Source organism: Mixophyes fleayi, chromosome 12 (assembly GCF_038048845.1).
Source record: "Mixophyes fleayi isolate aMixFle1 chromosome 12, aMixFle1.hap1, whole genome shotgun sequence".
Taxonomy (NCBI): domain Eukaryota; kingdom Metazoa; phylum Chordata; class Amphibia; order Anura; family Limnodynastidae; genus Mixophyes; species Mixophyes fleayi.
The window spans coordinates 4,804,753-4,825,933 of record NC_134413.1 but is presented as its reverse complement, the minus strand read 5'-3'; the positions used below and the strand labels follow the sequence as shown (position 1 = coordinate 4,825,933).

The 21,181-nt window shown below is 42.6% G+C and overlaps 1 protein-coding gene across 3 annotated transcripts in view; it reads right to left on the bottom strand.

Annotated features, from left to right (window-relative positions):
* Positions 1–1,208: 1,208 nt before the first annotated feature.
* The window catches only part of CCDC85C (coiled-coil domain containing 85C), a 75,091-nt gene continuing 55,118 nt past the window's right edge, over positions 1,209–21,181 (bottom strand). Inside the window, exons 2-6 of one of the 3 annotated variants that reach the window (XM_075192408.1) lie at positions 16,851–16,927; positions 9,621–9,725; positions 4,486–4,581; positions 3,261–3,359; positions 1,209–2,113 (exon numbers count right to left, since the gene is read on the bottom strand). In XM_075192408.1, coding sequence (XP_075048509.1) covers positions 2,024–2,113; positions 3,261–3,359; positions 4,486–4,581; positions 9,621–9,725; positions 16,851–16,927 — 467 coding nt within the window. In that variant the 3' untranslated portion in view covers positions 1,209–2,023. Of the gene's footprint in view, positions 2,114–3,260; positions 3,360–4,485; positions 4,582–9,620; positions 9,726–16,850; positions 16,934–21,181 lie in introns of all 3 variants that reach the window. The other 2 variants (XM_075192407.1, XM_075192409.1) reach the window with 2 other exon arrangements.

Here is a 21,181-nt window from a genome sequence, read left to right as displayed (position 1 = left end):
AAAAAGGACACAAATGGTTCCCTAATCTACGTCTGCACGCCCTCCCCGAAAAGCACTCGCACGTTAACGCCTGTCAAGATACGTGCAACTCTAAATAGGGATGTGAGTTCTGCGCAGTGCGTCCATTGTGCACCTCTAAATCCGGCCCCGTGTTTTATGAAGACTCAGTAAAACGGATGTTATCTGATGTCGGAGGTCTGCGGCCGGTACCCAGAGCAGGAGACGCCTCTTACTGCCTTCTGCTCATGTAATACATTTGCCTGAAGTGAGTGTAATATGACAGCAGATTAACAGACTGTTCCCTTGTACATGAGAAGGACGTGATACAGAATCACAAGCTGGATCAAGTGGCAGAAATACCCGGGAAAGAAATTATATAGAATACTAAGGGGCTATTCTCCTGGGCAATCCTGAAACTTGCTTCTCACTCGAACTTTCTTTTATAATTACTTTATAATTACAATGAAACCTGACAGAGGCTTCCAAAGCCCCACAAACCTCTTACGATCAACCCATCGCCTGTAGTTTTGAAACATAAATTCATAGTCAGCCCAACACCTAACTAGGAACTATTAACATCAGAGAAGCTTGAGGCACAGTGCACCTCATGCCTCAATGATGTCACTGGTTCCTAGTGAATGGATAGGCTGCATTCTCAGTGATGTCACTGGTTCCTAGTGAATGGATAGGCTGCATTCTCAGTGATGTCACTGGTTCCTAGTGAATAGATAGGCTGCACTCTCAGTGATGTCACTGATTCCTAGTGATTGGGCAGCACGGTGGCTTAGTGGTTAGCACTTCTGCCTTACAGCACTTGGGTCATGAGTTCGATTCCCGACCATGGCCTTATCTGTGTGGAGTTTGTATGTTCTCCCCGTGTTTGCGTAGGTTTCCTCCGTGTGCTCCGGTTCCCTCCCACACTCCAAAAACATACTGGTAGGTTAATTGGTTGCTATCAAATTGACACTTGTCTGTGTGTGAGGGAATTTAGATTGTAAGCACCAATGGGGCAGGGACTGATGTGAACGAGTTCTCTGTACAGCGCTGCGGAATTAGTGGCGCTATATAAATAGCTGATGGATAGGCTGCACTCTCAGTGATGTCACTGGCTTCTAGAGACTGGATAGGCTGCACTCTCATGTATATTACCTCGGCCCACTTATGTATGTAAACGACACTAGATTAGGGAAATGAATACAGACTCCTCATATATACATATATTTTTATATGCCGACATAAAATGAATATATTCTCTGTTAACGTCTACATTATCTAATACAGTATTGTAACAAAATAGAAATCCATCCACTTTATATACAGCAGGTTGGAGGGAAAAAATATTTTGGTCTTTACAGGAATATAAATCTACAGGTTCCTGAAAGGCTTTACAAAGTTTATTCGTTTTTTAACCTGGGTTCTTTCAAATCAAACCAATATTGATCAGAATACAAATTATTCAAGTACCCACAATGTTTAGTCCAGTAGAAAGCTCACAAAACAAGGGGGGAAAAATTCCTTGAAGCTTTTGTTCTTTACAAAAATATCCCGTTTTGTTCTCGTCCCATTAAATAAAAAGGATCAAAATTCTTCTTGTAGTTTTCCACGAAGATTTAACAGGTCGTTACAAAATAATCCAGTGTGTAATACTACTTTGTCTAATTAGTGGTCAGACAAAACCCACATGGTCAGCTTACAAACATTCATCTTTTGATCTAAAGCCCGTGGCTGGTGGTGCATGCTGGGAATTGTAGCTTGGCGGTCGTAGACCCCAATCTAAGCCCCAGGATAGTGGTCTACCATTGCACAGCGTGGAGGCATTCAGTGTTTCTTCTTTCCTGATGTTTGTCTACAGCCTGTACAAAGTGAAAAGTATTGGCTAGTCTGCCGGATAAATGTATATACAATATATTGTGTCTGCAGCTTGTGTATTGTCCTTGGGTGTCCACGTATACAGTAGTCTGTCGTTACAAGTGCCTCTGACGTCTGCAGCGTCTTTTTTCGATAACAACAAAAACAATGCCCCCTATAAAGGTCCTTTGAACTGGTTTCCAGATAGGTGCTGCCGGATTGAAGGTTTTGTGTTCGCTGCATCACCCAGCTTTCGCCAAACAACCTGCAAGACGATAAAGAAATATTTTTGTACAGAAGTTTTGTTTTACTCGCGGCTTAAATTTAAATTAGCATCAAGCAATCGTTTCATATTACTGGAGGCGTCTCTGGTACCTTAGTGGGTACTGTACACATCACACCACAGGGGGTATTTAACATATGATTATTCCAAGAGAAACATTAAACCCCAATTAAACTATATTGGTGGCTTTTAAACATGAAATGAGGTTAACTCTTGATTGGGGTGTTTTGCGTCCCTATGCTGCCTAAGAAGACACTTGTACAGCTGCCCCAATACCCTCCACAGACCCCCCGCCACTGGCCACGCGGGGGTCTGCAAAACAAAATGAGACAAGTTAACTGCGCTGCTTTATATTAGCATTAGTGGGGTAGGGGCAGGAGAGAGAGAAGACTTTGTTGTGCAGATTCTCTTATCTTAGACTTAACCAACTTCAGGCTTCCCAGCCTTTACCTGGCAGGGCATGCTGTGACTAGTAGTTCTACCATAGGTCATACTTGCCAACTCTCCCGAAATGTCCGGGAGACTCCCGCATTTTGCGAGAGTCTCCCGGGCGAGTGTGGCAATCTCCCTGATCGGCAAAATTTGGTTTAAACGCAATCTCGGCGCCCCGCCCCCTGTACGCCCACGTCCCAGCCGGCATCTCCCGGAAGCCAGAAAACAAATGTTGGCAAGTATGCCATAGGTCAGCTAAGCCGCTTTATGGTAACGGCACAGCCTTCTGTGAAAGTAGCGCACAGCGTTTCCTGTCTGAATTCCCAGAAGCTGGTCTTCCGCCATTACAATCTCTGGCAGTTCCTTAAAACAGTCTCCCAGCGTTACTGTTTATTTAACAAAAAAGTGACAGTATTACAATGTTACCGTGACTGTGCAAAACAATGAGATTAGAAGACTGAAGAATTCGGACACAGAATGCAGACCGTTCTGACTTCCAGCTGGGAGCGACCTTGGAGGACAGTGAGCGCTGTTTAATATCATTAACCCTTCCTGTCCCTCCAAAGCTAAAAGCCCTACGTGTGCAACTGTAGTGTTCCCAAATGCATTTATGGGCTAAAAAGTGGTCTGGAAACCACCCCCCAAAACGACGCAGCTCAAATGTCCCAAATATACCCCCACCCAGAGAGGTCCTTACATTGCACATTTCTCGTACGATCGCCTTCTCCTTCTCGCTGAGATCTTCCTCGTAGCTGTCGGGCGCTTGTCTGTCCAGGTTTTCATGTACTTCCAACACCTGCGCAGAAAACAAAAAAGAAGCTGTTGAAGGTGGTCCGGTGCCCAGTATAACTGTAACAAAAAGACCCCTTAAAGCCGATGGGGTTATCACAGACATTAAACCCCTTAATATAAGTGAAAACACCATTAAACTGCGGATGATATTTCACTTTACCTCGGCAGACCCCGTAACAAAATGATTACTACATACAGAGAGCCGTGACTTCTTACTGTAGAATAACGTAAGCACAGAATGCTTTGTTTTAGAAAAATACAATGAGTTAAAAAACCATTATAACAATGTGATGTTCAATTCTAAATAGAACAATAATAACAACACTATCAGTCATAGACGGCAGCATATTCTGCAGTGCATTATGTATATGTCGTACATTTGGGGGCTGGGAGGGGGTACAATCTGGTGCAGCTTATGGCACAGGGGTGTTGCAGAGTATTAATGCAGCCCCCTCCTTAAACACCAGCTATTCATTGTTTATCGGAGACATGGGGAACAACGCAGGTGTCAAAACGAGGGGGGAGATTTTGGATCATGGCCAAAGTGTCTGTTAATGTGTGATGTGTGTCTGGTAATACAATGGAGGGTGAGATATTAGAAGGGAACAGGGTCTAGCCTAATTAGGTATAGGGTACAACTTGGCTGAAATTCAGATTTAGGAGTTAGAATGGGTAATGTCAGGGTCAGTATTTAGATTATACGATTGGGGCTAGCATTTAGTTGTTGGCCTAAAATTCCTGTCTCTATTCCCTCATAATCTGTCAATTATATTTAGAGATTCCAGTTTCCAGCTTTAACCAATAAAAGCCCAGTGATGAATTGAAAAACTCTGACATCTGATTGCCTCTCAGCGCCCCCTTTACAATCTGCTAGCAGTGCAATTAGCGGTGATAATGAAACACCAAGAGCTAGATTTACTAAACTGCGGGTTTGAAAAAGTGGAGATGTTGCCTATAGCAACCAATCAGATTCTAGTTATTTATATAGTACATTCTGCAAAATGACAGCTAGAATCTGATTGGTTGCTATAGGCAACATCTCTACTTTTTCAAACCCGCAGTTTAGTAAATATACCCCTAAGCCTACGTCATCCTCAGTTCCTCCACTTGTACTTCCCCTGTCTATGTACCTTCATTGCATGCACAACGGCTTCCGGCTTCTGCACCACTGGGATGTATCCACCAGGGGGCGTAGATGACAGGTCAGAGGGGATCCGCGCAGAGCCCTGTTACAAATGTGACATTACGTTAGTTTGTATCCCAGCAACATATTATTTATAAACACAGTAAAACACCTTCTTGTATCTGGCAAATCTGATAGAAAAGTCCACAACGATAGTAATAAAGTATCATTCTGCAATCTTATGAGAGTCTTACATCTCACAGTTCTAACAATTTGGTTGGATGCACGGTTTGTGTTGCTGTGAATAAGGCTCTGTGCTTGTTCCATCAGCCGATATAGAGATCCCACTGGTACCTTTTTAACAGCTACATCATATCTCTTCCAGTACAGTTATTGGTTCAACTCTTACCATTAAAGCTGCATTTGATTAGGAGCAACTTTTGTTGTCTCCTAAATGTCTGTGAGTCCCCAGTTCTGAAGTGGGTAGAGATAGAACTACCTGCAGCCAATCAGGTCATCAGAATGGTTTCGGCAGCAGGGGATGAGTACAGTAATCTTGCAGGAGGCAGTGACCTGCTCACTCCTGGGATTGTGATAGTGACGTCAGGGCTGTGACCCAACAGTGAAATGATGTGAGGAGGGGAATGGAGGCAGCAGTAAGCCACAGACTGAGAGTTATATAGTGGAAGGAGCAGGGTCCTCCAGTAGCACAGAGTATATCAGGAGATGACTGATGTGTTAGTGAGGACAGGGCTGCATGTGACAGGGGCAGTGACATGATGTGAGGAGGGGAATGGAGGCTGGGGGAAAGTGCTGCTAAACTTATTAGGGAGCAGTAGCTGATGAATATTCATCAACTCTCACTATTACCATGTTTACATACTCACTGGAGTTAACATTTGCCAGCCCAGCCCTTGGATACCAGATCCAACCACAACATGGCCGCCTCACTATGCGTCTGTGTCAGGTCAGGTCATAGTCAAGCGCTGAGGGGAAGGGGGGGCGGGGGGAGTTTCCCGTCCATTTTATGGTAATTTAACAGCACAGCACAATCCCCAGCACCGGGTCCGCTATGCACAAGAATTAGATGTGCAGATTTTCCCAAGGATGAACGTGTCTGGTTGTAGGAAATTCAGCCAATCAATTCAGTAGTTAGTGACATCACTGAGACCGCTAGAAGTAACAAATGGTATACAGGTAATGAGCAAGCGGCATCATAGACTGGCAGGGAATGCTGGGACTTGTAGTTCCTCACCAGCTGGAGAGTCACAGATCAGCTAGGTTCATTGTTGACCATGTGATCTGACATCAGATAACAGCAGGGGGTGCAGCGGCTGTTCTATAGAGAGGCGGTTGTCCTAAAATGGACAATGCCTTTAATCTTGTATTTGTAGTAGACACAGCTAGAAAACAAACCACATGCAGTCCACTGAGAGACTATAGTATCTTTATTTCAATAATAAATTCTTGCTCCGGTCACAATGGAAGTAATGGCACAGGGGGGATTGTGTATACAGCGGAATGTTCTTATGAAGTACAGAGGACATTTCCTGGTGAGATTTTTGTAAAGACAAATATTAGTCATCGCCTCTGGACAAATATCAGGAAACAGATGTATTTATTTGCAGAACATGAAAGGATAACTAAAATAGAAACATTATTACATGTATTTCTAAATTATGTAAAAAACAAAAAAACAATTTTATCTAATTAGTTTTTTCTTTTATAAATAGATTGTTCCGTTTGCCCCCGCTCCCTGGTTACCGCTCAGTAAGAGGCCGTGTTGGGTGGTGGAGGTGGACTTGTTGTCATAGTGACAGCGGGTTTTGGATAAGTTTGTTAAAAATTTGCAAGGAAACAGTAACCATGTACAAACCGTAAGACAGAATGTTACTACCAGTCTGTGAGGTGATTCTTAGTAACAGCCTGTATTCTGGTGCGCAACGACCCCTCAGGTACTATAGCACTGGTGCACAACCAGTCCTCAGGTACTATAGCACTGGTGCACAACCAGTCCTCAGGTACTATAGCACTGGTGCACAACCAGTCCTCAGGTACTATAGCACTGGTGCACAACGAGTCCTCAGGTACTATAGCACCGGTGCACAACGAGTCCTCAGGTACTATAGCACCGGTGCACAACCAGTCCTCAGGTACTATAGCACCGGTGCACAACCAGTCCTCAGGTACTATAGCACCGGTGCACAACGAGTCCTCAGGCACTATAGCACCGGTGCACAACCAGTCCTCAGGTACTATAGCACCGGTGCACAACCAGTCCTCAGGTACTATAGCACCGGTGCACAACCAGTCCTCAGGTACTATAGCACCGGTGCACAACGAGTCCTCAGGCACTATAGCACCGGTGCACAACGAGTCCTCAGGCTCTATAGCACCGGTGCACAACGAGTCCTCAGGCACTATAGCACCGGTGCACAACGAGTCCTCAGGCTCTATAGCACCGGTGCACAACGAGTCCTCAGGCACTATAGCACCGGTGCACAACGAGTCCTCAGGCACTATAGCACCGGTGCACAACCAGTCCTCAGGCACTATAGCACCGGTGCACAACGAGTCCTCAGGCACTATAGCACCGGTGCACAACGAGTCCTCAGGCACTATAGCACCGGTGCACAACGAGTCCTCAGGCACTATAGCACCGGTGCACAACCAGTCCTCAGGTACTATAGCACCGGTGCACAACGAGTCCTCGGGCACTATAGCACCGGTGCACAACGAGTCCTCGGGCACTATAGCACCGGTGCACAACGAGTCCTCGGGCACTATAGCACCGGTGCACAACGAGTCCTCAGGCACTATAGCACCGGTGCACAACGAGTCCTCAGGCACTATAGCACCGGTGCACAACGAGTCCTCAGGCACTATAGCACCGGTGCACAACGAGTCCTCAGGCTCTATAGCACCGGTGCACAACGAGTCCTCAGGTACTATAGCACTATATTCTCTTATTTTAAAATTAAATTCAGCTTGTACCTGTCCCAGCCACAGTTTTGCTCCCCCTAAAAGCCTTGCGCCCTAAGCTGCAGCCTAGTCAGCCTATTGGATAATCAGGCTTTGCGTGTAACGGGCGCAGGGAGACTCCGGACGCCAGTAGGGAGATAATTACTGACGTATTTCTATCCTGCATCCTGGGCTCCCTGTATTTTGTACCACATTGTACCAGCTCTCATTGTGGCTGGACCCCCTGCAGTGAGACCCGGCATTTGTCAGAGAAGTCAGTCTGACAGCAAATCAGCAATTACTTTACATGTTATTGCGACCCCTTTAAATACTATTTCCCAATGCAGCATAGATCCTGTATCTGCTTCATGTGTTATCAACAGTCACAGGACTGAGGGCTGCATACGTCACCTGTCCAATATTATACATTCATTACCAGACATCCGCTGCCCAGAGCATAGGAGTAAAGGGTAAGAATCTTATATAATGTGCAGAAAAAGAGGAATTTCACTGTGTAATCAATAAGTCAATATGGAAAAATAGGGACAATTACAGAATCTTCATGGAGAAATCTTTAAGACAACTCAACATTCCAATTTTGTGAACTTGGAGAGCTCAGAAGGGAATGTGAATGTGGTAAAAAAAAATAAAAAAAAATCTTTTTTGCATTTAGTTTTACGGGACAGTGTGGGCCAAGATGACAGCATTGGCAGAGATGTAAAATTTACCACTGGCCAGTAGTCGGCGTTAGGCAGGTTGGGACGTTCCTTGATTAGAGACCCAGATGTGCCTATGTCATAATCAATATTTAATTTACGGGCTGGGGTATTGAGGTGCTCCTTTTGAGATTTGTCTCTGATATTCATAAATATTATAATTTATGAATATTTCTACTGTGCAGAGTATAAACCAACCCCTCAAATCGAGGCGCAGAAAGATTTTACGGGGTGTTTTGCAAGTACTGGGAAGAGAGCACTATCAAATGCGCTGGGATGAGAAGTTGCTGCACTTGCGCACATTATTAAGCGATACATCTCACGATTTGTAGTTCCTTAGGGGCACATTTATCAATATTCACATAAAGTGAAAAATAGTTTTCAATCCTTATCGCAATGATAAGGATTGAACTATTTCTCACATTTATGTACAACCCAGCACAGAAACAGCACTTCCGAAAAACTGCTGTTTCTGTGATAAAAAAAATCATACTTACCACGTCCTCTTCGGAACGCGCTGTCCCTGGATCACCTACTCGTCCTCTTCACTCCTCTTCTTTCAGCAATTGCGCATGCGCACAAACATCTCGCTCTATAGTTGCAGAGAGCGAGCGGTGATTGACAGGGAGGGATCATGTGATCCCTCCACACATGCGCTGTCCAGCTCTGTTCTTCGGAGCAGAGCTGACAGCACTGACATTTCGCATTTATGATAATGTACGCCAGCTTCAGCTGTTGTACATTATCAAGACAAGTTTCCGAAAAAAAATGTTTTTTCGGAACTTGTTAGATTGCGGCTGGGAGCAGTCACCATACTGTTGAATGGTGACTGCTCCCGAAAACGAAGAGGAGTGCAAATCAGCAGATATCTGCTGCGATGCACCTTTAATAAATATGCAGAGGACACGGAGGCACCTTATTTTGCCGGTAAGAGCACTATCGTGCTTTCTTAATTATGCCCTTTAGTTTCCTCCGCGATTCCTTAGTCTGTGGAGCTGTGCAGCCTAAAAAAATTATTTTGTATTGTCAAACCCAGGCAGTAGGATCATTGGGGCATTATCGCTTCATGTCTGGTGATAACGACTGATGAATCTTTATAAGCTGCTTTCCCAGAATCCCAAATCTGACATAAAATTCTAGTATGAGCAGATTTCACTTCCTCCAACTACAAACAACATAAATTTCACATCCTTCTGGATCCTGTCTTTCCTGGGAATATATAAACCCAGGCGCTTCCAAAATATAGTATACACGGTCTTGAGCAGCAAATAACGCAGACCCTTGAGGATCAGGTTGTATAAATATTCATGATGGCCTCTGTTTAGGGGTATAAATCCCCCTCTATTGTATCCGGCTTATAAATATTCATCCTGATACAGGGGAGAATGGAGATCCGTCACCCCCCATACACACACGTCCAGGGCTTGTCACCAGTAAATTAGAGTTAGCAGAAGGGTTTCCTTACATTTTGCAGGGGCTCTGGGTACTGAGACAGCGCCGACAGCTGGGATTCGGAGTGGTATGGAGATAAACCTTTCCGTAAAGTCCTTAACTCGCTGTGGCTGGAATGCTGAAAGAGACAACCAGACAAGATGTACAATAAATAAAAGTCATTGCAGCTGACTTAAGATTGCATTTAAACCATAGCAACCAATCAGGCACTTGCTTACATTGTGTAATTTGCCGTCAGCAGATAAAAGCTAATTGCTGATTGGTCACAATTTTACATCAAAATACAACATAAGTAACTGAATCCAGTAAAGTACACACATAATTAGGGTTCTGTTATTTTGCAGATTTTCTTGCAAAATGATTTAGTATTCGTCCGAATTCTAGATGCCACAAGTATTAAATAGCTTGATGTATACGTGTGAATAACCATATTTAATAAATGTTACCTTTGTGTTTGGCTTTAAACCAGTTTGTTTGGCAGGTGCTGCCCAAAATCTTCCTTAGCGTGTTTGAAGGAGATGAAGCACACGTTAATTATGACGTTTGTCACCTCAGGAAGGATTAGGGAGATCAGAGGGAAGGGTGGTTTGTCTACAGGATGATGGGACCCAGACTCTCCTTTGAAAACCGGTCTATAACGATGGACCAAGGTCTAAGCCTCAACTAATCACTGACCTAACGCCAAGCGGTAATCTGCAATCCCCACCTTCTGTAATCTAGGCAGATCCTTTGTAGTACACTGTATTACTACATGCCTAGAGAGACAAGGCAAGGACGCACCTTTATATAATATATTTCATGTGTCAGAAGGTGACAAATAGTGATCAGACAGACAAGGATTAAACCTCATTAAATGTAACTGTTCACTTTCAGAAAATCCACTTTTGTTGATTCAGAAGAAGATGGAGGGAGATTCCAAAAGGTCAACCAGACTTCAGTCTGGATAAACGTTACTTAATTAAGATCGCGAAATAGGTCCCTTGGCACCTTATGGGGCAGCACAGTGGCTAAGTGGTTAGCACTTCTGCCTCACAGCACTGGGGTCATGAGTTCAATTCCCAACCATGACCTTATCTGTGTGGTGTTTGTATGTTCTCCCCATGTTTGCGTGGGTTTCCTCCGGGTGCTCCGTTTTCCTCCCACACTCCAAAAACATACTAGTAGGTTAATTGTCTGCTATCAAATTGACCCCAGTCTGTCTGTATGTATGTGTGTGTATGTTAAAGAATTTAGACTGTAAGCTCCAATGGGGCAGGGACTGATGTGAGTAAGTTCTCTGTACAGCGCTGCGGAATTAGTGGCGCTATATAAATAAATGGTGATGATGATGATGCATCTAAAAGAACATTTGTAGATAGGTGGGGCGGGTCATTTGAAGAAAACAAAAGTCCATACAGGTTTTTTTTTGCATTTAAACAAAAGTGTCCTTCAATAGATTCAATATATGGAAAGGAATATAGTTCTCTGTGCATAATGAATAGCGTCGGGGAGTTTTCATAGGGACCTATAGACCGACAGAGTTAAGGTAAACCCTAGTTATGAACGACACGTATGTAACTGTGTCCACCTGGCTTTCAGACAGCGAAAAACAGATTGCTCGGTCGCGGCTCTTTGCTAATCCTTCACAACGGCAGCGGAGTGGAAGACACAGGCTCATGCACTTATGTCGGGAACAGCTGTCGTCTCCAGCGTCTCAGGTCAGACTAGCGGCTGGTATCAGCGATGAACCTGGCGCAGCACCAGAATGTCTATCACCCAGGGGCAGGTGGGGTCTACATTATTATTATAATATATTATATTACGTTATAGGCGAGGAGACCTTTACCTGACACAGAGACGGGTCCATCACAATATGAGAGTTGTGCAGTTATATAAATATAAGTTTCTATTGCATTACAAGAACAAAGGAGGCTTTGGAGGGGAAAGTATAGGGTCTGATACATTAAGGAATGCACGTAATTCAGACATAAGCAGGGGAGGGGATCTGAAAGTCTCTTGATGAATACGGGTCTAGATCCGCTCTGCTCTAACAGACAATACACTGCAGGGTACGTCCAATACATATGTGGGATATAAAGTCACGCACACAAAAAATATTTAATTAATGCACCTGTTAATAATATAGTTTTTAATGACAACATAAAAATAGAAAAAAGTCCCCCCTCACCCCATGAAATACATTTATTAGGATGTTATTAATGTCTACTGTACATAAAATACATTTTTACCGTTGCCCTTAATTACAAACACATGTTCTAGCTGTATACACAGCCGTCGTCACTAGTAATCAGCACTTACACCCGACCTGTAGATGGTGCAAGTGATACGGCAGAAAAACACGTATCTTAGAGATTCTAAAAATTTAATTGGACGCTTCTGCGTGCGCTCAAGCTTGGCCCGTCCTGATTGTACATTGCCTACATCTATACACCCCTTCTTCCCTTCCCCGTTCCACCCCTGAAATCGTAGGCTGTAGTAAGGGTCCTTTGCGCTCAAAGATGAATTGGACATTGCTATGTTTTCTGGGATACGGTCTTGTTCTGGGCATACGCAGAGCGAATCAACGCAAAATACGGCAATTATCGTCATTTTTGTTCCCCAAGGAATCAGGCCCATAATGAGCAACATTATAGCGCTGAGAGAAAACAGTGCAAACATCATGCTTTTTCAAAATGGCGTAATGTTTAAACCACTTTTTTATGGGGGAGGGGGGTGGATATTCAGTATTTTGCAATGTTTGTGCTGGACGGATATCAGTGACGCAAAATGTAGTTGTGGCTTAAACGGCAAAATACTGTGTGAACTAATTCATTTACAGCAACCTTGGGCAAAATGACCGCCAGTTCTCTGGGTAGGACACAAGCTGCGCATTGTGCCAGAGGGGTTTGCTAAAAGTAATATTGTTGTTGTTTTTTTATATGTGTTTACATAACAGCTTATGGCACATTGAGATGTATTTAGAAAAGTCACGCTACTCTGCACAATTTTCCTTGTTATCAGAGAACATGTAGCTGTTATCAGCAGCGTTTGGTTTCCTCTATGGGAAGAGAAAGTAGATTATGGACTGTAAAAACTGGACTCCAATATATAACATGGAGTAGAGTACATGGACTGGGTTCCTATATATAACATAGAACTGTTTCTCAGAAATGATTATTTGTTTGTTAAATATTGAATCCCTCAAAATGACGTCCTTGCAATAAAACAATATCTATATACATATATTTCCTAGATGCAGATAGCAGACAGTTCAGGACAAGTGTTTGCAGAATGACTGTGATCTATTCTCAGTTGTCGGAGAATGACCCAATAAGAATTGTGTGAAGCAGAAGTAATGCGCTGCTATGGTAATAGTGCTCTCTGCTTCCTGCCCAAACTTCACCTACAATTAAATCACTTTTCTCTCTCCTTGCCAGATAAAGTGGAAGATTCTTAACTCCACTCGTTCTATCAGGAAAGTGATGACATTGAAGCGCAGCGCGGGATGTGAAAATAAGATTAGTGGATTCTAGAAAACCCAATAAGACATTTTGAACCATACTTGTATAATTATTTATACAGTAACGAAATGATACATGTAGGAAAGCTTCACTCTCAGGGTTAAGGCTTTTACCCACTGGCATTAAAACCACTTTAAAAAGAAAACCCATCTTATTCTATGCATAAGCAAATCGAGGGGGGTTTTCTAGTGCATGGAAACCCCCCTCCAAGTCTGGGGCACTGTATAATTGAGGTGGCTGGACATGACTCTGCTTGAAAAGAGAGAGTTGCGTGCACCTAACAGTAGTGCATGCAGCATTATCCATGTATATTATGGGGATAGGAAGAGTTGGAGAGCAGCCTATCACTATCTAACATTTTAGCCACGCCCCCATGCATGCTGGTCACGCCCACTGGTGGCATGGTGTGGAAACCCCCCCTCTACAAATCCTGTGTTGAGCTGCCTAGAGACCTGGGGGAACGTGTCATGTCCCCAATGTGACGCGGCCACGGTTCTTTAGTGCGTGCGTCTTGGCCCTAATCGTCCATCATGAATGTTGTAAGTATTGTATCTATACTGCTTGTTATATTTACACAACTGAGCTACATTTCTCTAAGGTTAAAATGGATAAATATAAGATTATTTCTAGACGGGGTGGATAATATTTATCATGACGGGCGATGCTTTAGAATAAGGTTGCCACAAAGTGAGAGGCATTCCCACACTTATTTGCTGCAGCCCCAAAAACTGGGGTCCCGCAGCACCTCTGCCGGGCCATCTGGACACTTTATATTCTCTCTTTTCACGAGAGAGCGGAAACGTCATTGTATAGTGTACTGCGGAGGAGAGCGAATATGTAATATATCTGTCTCCTAGATGGCTGAGATCCCGCCATATGAATATCTAACATCTAACACACAAATACTGGACAGCGTTAATTTGACACTGTAATTTTAATGCATCAAACCTTCTAAAAAGAGAAGCGAAAGTGTTGCCCACAGCAACCAATCAGATTCTAGCGATCATGTTCTAGAGTGCAGTAAAAAATGATAGCTAGAAGTTGATTGGTTGCTGTGGGCAACGCCTCCACTTTTCCTTTTTAGCCGTTTTAGTAAATGGACCCCTAAATGGTAAATACCGCAACCCCTTAAATCAGGGGTCGGGGAACTTTTTTACCTTTTACCCCCAAATATATTTAGATACGATGACGTTACCACCTTGATGTGAAAGGAAGGAAATCATATATTATTAATTATTGGAATTCAAAATTTTATTGAATCTATTCAAAATTTCTTTGAAAGCTTCAACTTCAAAACTTGAGGTTTTGGAGAAATGATGTTGCTTCATTTTTGATACGAGAGCATCAATATTGGGGCATTTTGATGTCAGAGCAATTTGCATACAGTCTTCAGTGTCCAATCGATTTCTCTGCTTTGGTTTTATGTTTGTTAGAGTGAAAAATCCTTGTTCGCAAAGGTAGGTTGTTGCAAAAGGCAGCAACTTTTTGACCGCCTCCTCGTGTGCAATTTTGATGCCTTTGCAGCTGTTGACATCCAAAAATATGACAGATCTGCTTTGTTTTCAAAAGCAATACGTGCTTCATTATTGTATCGAAGCTCAAGAAGTGCCTCTGCCAACCCTTGAGGCTCTTCTGGTACAACAGAAATTTCACATTTAAAGGGATCTACAATCCAACTGACAGCATGTGAATCTGCAGCATTAACCCCAGGAATTTCATTTTTACCCAGTTTGGGGTAATTTACTCCTGTTCCCTGACCACTGCCTTAAATCAACGTGTCCCAAACTACTGTCCGAGAGGCACTTATTAGACATTGCCATGACTTATATAAGAAAATGACCTGGTAAGTCAGAAGTGCCTTTAATAGTCCTAATCCTGGATGTAAACCACCTATAAGAACTTAGATAAATGTAATTTAGAACTAATGTTTAGAACATATGTACTAAGTGAATTCTGCCCAAGCAGAAATCATGTGTTAACACACAGCACCAAATGTCTGCAAGGCTTGCAATCTAATATTTGTTCCTTGGGTGGATGAAATAACCGTTTCAGATAATCTATTCTTACTGTTTGGTGTTGTGGTCAATCCGTCACCCCATCATTCTTAGACACATGAAGAATTGATCGATTGCTGTAATATGTTTACACCACCACAGGGCACACGTCGGTCACTGAAAAACATTAGGAGCCGGTCAATGCTCCATCTATTACTTAATTAACCTAATTCTGGATAGGAAGCCCACCAGCATTTCTCTGGCTTTAATCGCTCCTGGAAGCAGGTGGGACCTCTAGTTAATTATGTATGTGCATTTCAAGCCTGGCTGGCTCTATGAAAGGTTTATAACCTGAAAAATCAATAAGTGTAGATCCGTTCCTGATCGCTTCTTTGGATTAATCACTTGAAATATGCCAGCGGTCCTAATGATCCACAGCACAATCGGGATCATTGCTAAGCACCATCATTTATCTAATTAATGTGTCGATAGTGCTCAGTAGTTCCAAAAATCTATTGCAAAAACTTCATGGTTAACCCTTTTCTATTCCTTGCACCAGCCCTGTCCAACAGGGTTACCGTAAATCACGCCTAAAGGCGAATCTTTGGTGTTTGTTTTATAAGTTTGGTGCATATACCTCCCAACATTTATATCAGCAAAATCGGGATATAATAAACCCCACCTGATCTGCCCAAATCCTGTCCAGAACCCTCCCCAAAAAATGCCCTTTGTTGGACAAAGCTCCAATCACTTCCATATAAGTTCCACTCCTTCTGAGGTCAACCAAAATCGGAATTGTAATGGCGAAATGGACAATTGTGAGCTCTGGATGCGTAAGCCTGTGTGACACTCAGCCGAGTGGTTGACGGAACCGGAGTAGTGACTCAGACGTCACAGAAGAGCTTACAAGGCAGGATGACGATAACCTGGCCTGTCAGAGAACAGAGTAGTGTGAGTGTCTGTGTCCACTCCCCTGAGTGGTGACGTTGTTGGTTATCGAGTGTGGCCAGCAACAGAGGAGAGAGAACGCTGGTGTGAGCGCAGCCGTGTTAGAGGCAGGGGTGAGAGACGTCATGTGAGATTGTCAGTTCCTGTGCTAGAGGTGCAACATGTTTTATAATGCAAAGGACTGTGCCGGATGGGAATTGTTGACAATTTAATTAAAGCTAGTTTGTTGAGTTCCATCATATATTGTATGGGTATACCTAATTTGTCTTGGAAAGTCAGTGCTTTCAGATTTTATATATATATATATATATATATATATATATATATATATATATATATATATATATATATATATATAATACACACACACACACACAAATTGATGTATCTGTATAAATACATCCATGAAACCAAGTGCCTGATTGGTTGCTATGATTTAGTTCCAATTTTGCAGCTAAATGCAGTGTTAGCAGACAAGCCCTTGTAAAAGAAACATATGTAACTCTATGCAGTAAAAATACAAAACACCTTCTAACATCCCTGAAGAAATCTACAGAATAAATCGCCAAATACAAGCAATTATTCTAATTACTACGAGGGCTGTTATCATGAAATGATCTTCTCCAAGAAAAGAAATTAAATTAGGCACAGAGAGAAAAATCAATTTCCCTGGTTTAATTACAGTAATCCTTATAACGGCTCACAAATGATTACGTCCGGATTAATGCGAGGGCCACGGCGTTACAATGTATCCACAAATCTAAGGAACCGCTTCCCGGCAGCGGCGATGGAGGTTATTACCTGCGACAAGAGTTTGTGGTCGTCCTCCAGGAGTTTCACTTTGGTCTCGAGTTGCCGGATGTAGCTGGAAGAGGAGTCTGGAACTAAAGAAATAATTTATTAAGATTTTAGTTCATAATCTAATGCAAAAACCACTTTTTACTGGTTTAGTAAATGTGACTATTTCATAAGTAACATAATAACAGTAGTTAGACAAGACAGACACTGTAAAACTGACAGCTATAAAACAATTCTAGCTGCCTTAACAAGGAGCCGTTTAATCATCCTGTACATGGCGGCTGCTGCCTCCAGCTCCCTGGCTATAATCCCCTGCTGACACAATTTATGATATCAAGAGTAACAGATTTACCTACAGCTAAGTGTGTATCCAACAGCTGCTAAGCAACAACAAAATCCATCATTTACAGATGAGCTGTACCTGTGACCAGCGACAGGAAGCAAGTATACGTGAATGCCTATGTTAGAGTAAGAATGCTTCCATCCAGAAGCTTGAGCTGAGGCAGGGGGCAGTAGTTTTAACCCCAGGTCAGTCTCTCCTTGTCAGACACTCCAAAAAAATGTCCTCGTCTAACCCAGCAGAGAATGTGACAGAGCAGTTACTGGGATGACTAAAGCAGCTCCAGCAGAAGACCATTGTACCCAGTAGACAGCTCTCAGCTCTTAGATTGGTGTACAGTGTTAGGCATTGACCAATCAGGAGGTCCCAACACATTGATTGGTGAATCTTCAGAGCCATAGGAGAATCAGAACAGTGGGAGATGTCTCCTGGGTACGATGGCTTCTGGAGATAAGAGATTGGTTGTGCCAGAAAGCTGTCAATCAGAGTAGGTAGCTCATAGCACTCTGATTGGTGGACAATTCCAACTTGCCGACATGACCAAACTTCATCTCCAGCGTCCAAATTTAGCCCTAACCTAAAACAGCACAGCTCGATGCAGATTTTTTTTATGTGTGCCCTCAATTAATCACATGATCTGTTAAACTTACTTTATAGGGAAATGCCACTTCAAAGTTATGTTATTAAAATCATTATGCTTAGTACTACAACTTAATGAAATAAGTCAATATACTTGAAATATGATTTCTGCCTGAAATTGGCAGTTGAAAACTCAAAAACACACTGTTGCTGCTATTTGACAGGCTGTTTTAGTTGCGGTTTAAAACAAGCTTTTGTTTTTCTTTAACAACATCTGCAAGCATAGAAACAATCAATCCACTATTTGTTTCTACTGTTTAGATGGTGTCACAGAAGAGCTGTTCTGTCATAATCCATTTGTCAGATGCCAACAAGTGTGTGCTTTTTTGAGTTTTCAACAAGCAATTCCAGGCAGATTTCCTATTTCAAGCATGGTGATTAAAATGAGATAAAATTATTTTTGAATGGAGCTACCTTTTAATGGCTCAGCCCAACAAAACCATTACCTCATTCTACAGACCTGGTCTAGTGACATGAAAGACGCTAACAATTATATGACTTTAACAGCCTGGACAAGAGAGCTTCTGAGATAATGACTGTAAGTGAATCTTAGACACATCCTTCAAGTATGTGAAAAATGTCATAAAAAGAGTAATTAGACTTTTGTTGTTCCCTATTATTAGGAGAGAGTATAAAGTCATCATAGTTATCGGAACAACTGAATTCCGAAAATAAAAACGTTTGAAGACATGTAGAGTAGATTCCTGTAAGTAATCCTTGTGTCTGGTCTGTCTGCCTTACAGGAGAGGAGGTGACGCTGGTCAATATTTATTTTGTCAGCGAGGTCATTGGAAAAAAATGCAGCACATTGAGTATAAAGGGAGCAGTGGAATTTGAAATATACAAAGACGATACAGTGCAAATATAAAGAGAATACAGAGGTAGAAACCCATATCCAGTACAGCAGAATATAGGTCAAGGCTGCTAAGATAGAACCCTGGTGGAAATCAAACTCATTATCCCAGCACTGAAGCAGCAATACTAAGCACTGTGCCGTCATGCTGCCCTACAGGGTCTGGAATTATTTGGTATTTATTTACGCAGTATACTAATTTCTGGAAGCATATTTTTTTACTCACATATTTGTTACTGACGGATGACAATTTTACGGTCAGTAAATGAATGGTCAGGTGCTGACAGAGTACTGACCAATCCCTGCTCTTCATACAAAATTCTACCGACAGGAATGGCAAGAAAATTGGTTGAGAGGTACCAGGGGTCAAATAATTAGCAAATATTTTTCTGGGAGGAAGGGGGAGCCGGAGGATATTAAAAATGTTTTTGATCAGACATCTCCTCTAAGGTTTTAGAATTCTGCACATTATTTATTCTGCCCATAAAAAAGAGGGGGGGGGGGGACGATCATGCGCAGATCTTGCCATGCAAACACAGGCACCGTGACATAAACAGAGGGGCTTAAAAACAGTTTGTAAATGCCTCAAATATCACCTGGTCCAGTGTTTATAGGAAGATGCAGAACCACGTCCAGGGTTTATAAATAGATGTCAACCAGTGGAGGAAATACTGCCATAGCACCGGGATTATGGCTACAGGGACCGTAGACGTCACATTTCAACCACTGTCTACACCCACTGTTACGTCAGTGCAATGATGCCGAAACAGAGGAGCAGAGAGGGCACCACCGGGTCCCTCATCCCCCTGGTGTCAACCTACAAATCTCGCGGTGCATCTTTAGTACAGTATCCCTCATTTGTGTGAATGTGCTGGTTCCTCCTCCAGCTCCACCGCACATCGGAGTCCGTCTCCGCAATTTTTCGTGAACTCGCCCCACCGGAGGGGGTCTTAGTTCTTATTTAGGCCCCTAGTGTACAAAGGAAGGTCCCGCAAGAGGATCTCTATCCCGTGCTGCGCGGCTGAGAACAGGAGACCGGTCAAACGATGAGAAATGGGGTCGTTTAATATAGTGAGCTGACAGTACGATAATGAAACATTGCCCTTTCATACTGACAAAATTGAAGTGTAATTTGGTGCAGAAATTTATGGCCTTACTAACTTAACAAAGTGTGAGAAGCAAGGCTGACATCTCAGAGACCTAATCATTAACTGCAGTGCAAAGAAGACAAAAGATTAATCATTAAATATAAACTCACAAAACACTTCCTAGTCTAATATATATATATATATATATATATATATATATATATATATATATAACCTCCCAAGAATGCTACACGTGGCCATTCACTCCCCCCCAATCCACTTACTTATTTTACAGACCACGCCCTCATACCAGTACACCACATGTAAGGACTGTTGAGGGCTATGCAGACCCTAAATAGGATCTAGCAGCCATTATTCACAACAATGCACATTATTTATTTACAGACCCAAGTCAATGACTTGCGATGTGAGGTGGACTTTCACAGATATTTGGCAGTGTGTGGTATAGCTGTGTAGGATGAGGCACTTCTGAATGATTGGGGTTTTTATTTTAAAGGGACTTTATTAAACAAAAACCTATATGTCTGCCTCCATAAGTAGCCTATCCATGTATTCCGGAGGAAATACTATTTGCTGTTATTCCTGTTGTATTTTGACTCACATCGAATGGGGAAAAAATTAGAACACCCTTAAGTGAGGAATAATATGCTCAATTTATCCAACTCCTGGCTTCAGTTTAATGGGGGAGTTTCTGGGGGGTAGCTTATATGCGCTATATAGGGGCATATTCATTTATTTAAGGAGGAATTGCCTGAAAGTGACAGTCACTTTAATGAGAATTAAATGAGGATATGTCAATAAAGGTCTCTGGGTCTATGTAAAATAATTCTGAAAACTTGCAAAGTCTGGTGGTCTGGGCTTAGATTCCTGCATGACCATTAAAGGTCCCCTAGGGTCTCCCAATAGGCCTCAGCAGACTTCATACATGTGACTTTGCTGCCCTCCGATATCACAAAATCCATATTATAGCTGCTTGTAGTAATGTGTATTTATGGGGTAAAAGTATTTGTGCTACATAAATCATTTTCAGCTTTACATTCTTTTTCTATTAACCGCACATCTCAGTGTAACAAAATAACAAACGATAATACTCCCAAACCGAACGTGAAGGATACAAATAAACCAATAAACACCCAAACTAAATAACGGCATTGTTATCCATTCATTCTGTACCATGACCCAGGGGACAGGAATAAGTATGGGGAGTTATCATTGTAGGAAGGAAACTAAGGAGATGGCGGGAACCATCACAGACTCTTCCTAAAATAAACAGAATTCCCAGCCAGGTAGACAGGGGATTATTCCCAGGAATGCTGCCCTGACCTTTACATTATCTGTGATACTATTCAGCCCCCCACCCCATTGATTGAGCCCACCCATCCAGGACTTCAAA